Source organism: Sceloporus undulatus, unplaced genomic scaffold (assembly GCF_019175285.1).
Source record: "Sceloporus undulatus isolate JIND9_A2432 ecotype Alabama unplaced genomic scaffold, SceUnd_v1.1 scaffold_17140, whole genome shotgun sequence".
Lineage (NCBI taxonomy): Eukaryota > Metazoa > Chordata > Lepidosauria > Squamata > Phrynosomatidae > Sceloporus > Sceloporus undulatus.
The window spans coordinates 1-1,894 of record NW_024820056.1 but is presented as its reverse complement, the minus strand read 5'-3'; the positions used below and the strand labels follow the sequence as shown (position 1 = coordinate 1,894).

The following is a 1,894-nucleotide window of genomic DNA, read 5'->3' as shown; positions in this document are numbered from 1 at the left end:
TCCTGTTTTTGAATGGAAGCACTTCATTATTATTATTATTGTTGTTGTTGTTGTTAAGCTTTACCTATACAGTATGTAAGAATAATGGAGTGTGCTTCAGCAGCCTTGGGCCTTCTGTGTGTCTATAGATATACACAGAAGGCCCAAGGCTGCTGAAGCACATATACAAACGTCACTCACACACACACACTCTCTCTCTCGTCAACATCCGGATCACAGGCGGGGAGGGCGGGCCTTCCCTGCAGATGGAACAAGGGCTGCTTCATCCGCCTCCCTTTCCACCCCGTAAGCCCCGCCCTCCCCGTGTCGTCATCGCCATCCGCCTCCCTTTCCACCCATAAGCCCCGCCCTCCCCGTGTCGTCATCGCCATCCGCCTCCCTCCCCCGTCACTAGCCCCGCCCTCAGAGCGAAAGACCCGGATGTAAAATTTGTTAAAAAAAAAACGGCAGTACACTCCCCGCCCAAAGGCCGAGGCCCCTGGGCTGCTCAAGCGGGGAGTGCAGGGCTTCCCTTCCTCCTCTCCTCCGCCCCCCTCGTTCCCTCGGAAGGATGGGAGGAAGGCCCTCTCGCCACTGCCGGCGCGGTGCTCCCAGAGTGGGGCGACGGGAGGGAGGCAGGCCCCTCATGGCCACCGAAGGGCAGGTCCTTGGCGTCCGGCTGCAGCCAGGGCCCAAGGGCAGTCGAGGGGGAGCAGAGGCGGTCCCGATGGAACGGCCTGGCCCCACAATCTACCCACAGGTCTGGTCCGACCGTCCCCAAAACGCCCAGTTGCCTGGGGGAGGACGGGGCCCCAGAGGAGGGGGACACGCGGGTATTGTTGCCGAGTGGCAGAACGTTTGTCTCCCAGGCCGGCTGGGCCTCCTCCGCTCCCCCGCGACTGCCCCTGGGGCGCAGGCCAAGCGGCCAAGGACCTCCGGCAGCCTCGGAGGAGCCTGCTCCCTCTTGTTCCGTGGCCCCTGGCTCTAGCTGCCGTCCCTTCCAGGGGAGCGAAGGGAGGGCAGCCCCCCGGAGGAGGACAAGGCAAGGCGGCGCTCCCCCCTCCGGGGAGGAGATTCGGGGAGCGCCGCGGCTGAGGAGGCTGCCTGGGGCTGGAGGGGAGCCGAGGGGTGTCGGTGTTGGGGGGGCTTGAGCACCCCCCCGGCCTGGCCCCCCTCAGCTCCAGGCAGCTCCCGCCCGAAGTGGATACAAAGGCCAGCGGTCCCCGGCCTCCCCTCCTGACCAGGAGGAGGAGGAGGAGAGGGAGCGCCGCCGGCTGGGAAGGTCTGGCGCTGGGCGGAGCCAAGGAGCAGCAGCAGAAGGAAGGAAGGAAGGCCCTCTCCGCCGCTGCGCCGGCCGTTGGCGCCGCCCAGTCCCAGAGGATCTCGCCTCAGCAATCCACCGCACGTCTCTCTTCCTTGGGGTCTCGGCCCAAAGGGCAGCCTGAGGGAGGCGCCCCCGCCACCGGGGCCAAGGCGGAGAGTCCTGCCGGGCGCCTGGAACCCTCGGCGGGGAAGCTTCGCGGCCTCACCCCCTCTCCTGCTGCCTCCCAGCAGCCAGAGGCCGAGGTTCCAGGCTGCTCTGCCTGCCAGGGCTCCAGGAGCCCGGCCCCGCTGGAGAAGGGAAGGAGGCGACTACCGCCGCCACCCTCCCCACTCGGCCTGGCTGGTTCTGGCGCTGAGAGCAGGATGTAGTTCGTCCTGTAGAATGAATGAGTGGATAGGATATGAATGTCTATTATACTAATGAGAGAGAGAGAGAGAGGGGTGTGTGTGTTGTTTTGAGAGAGAGAGAGAGATGGCGCTGTACATGCCATCAGTTTATAGAATAGAGTCAAATGGAAGACACCTGCCTCTGGCCTCCAGTTTCTGGGCCGTCGAGGAAGGAGAAGGAAGCGGTGTGTCCGCAGCCCCCTCC

The 1,894-nt window shown here is 64.5% G+C and overlaps 1 protein-coding gene across 1 annotated transcript; it reads left to right on the top strand.

Moving 5' to 3' along the window:
* Window positions 1-625: 625 nt before the first annotated feature.
* Window positions 626-1,671, top strand: LOC121918566 (bcl-2-binding component 3, isoforms 3/4-like). Its single transcript, XM_042444589.1, has 2 exons — window positions 626-945; window positions 1,158-1,671. Exons 1-2 carry the CDS (start codon window positions 626-628, stop codon window positions 1,669-1,671), a joined length of 834 nt encoding a protein of 277 aa, XP_042300523.1.
* Window positions 1,672-1,894: the final 223 nt, after the last annotated feature.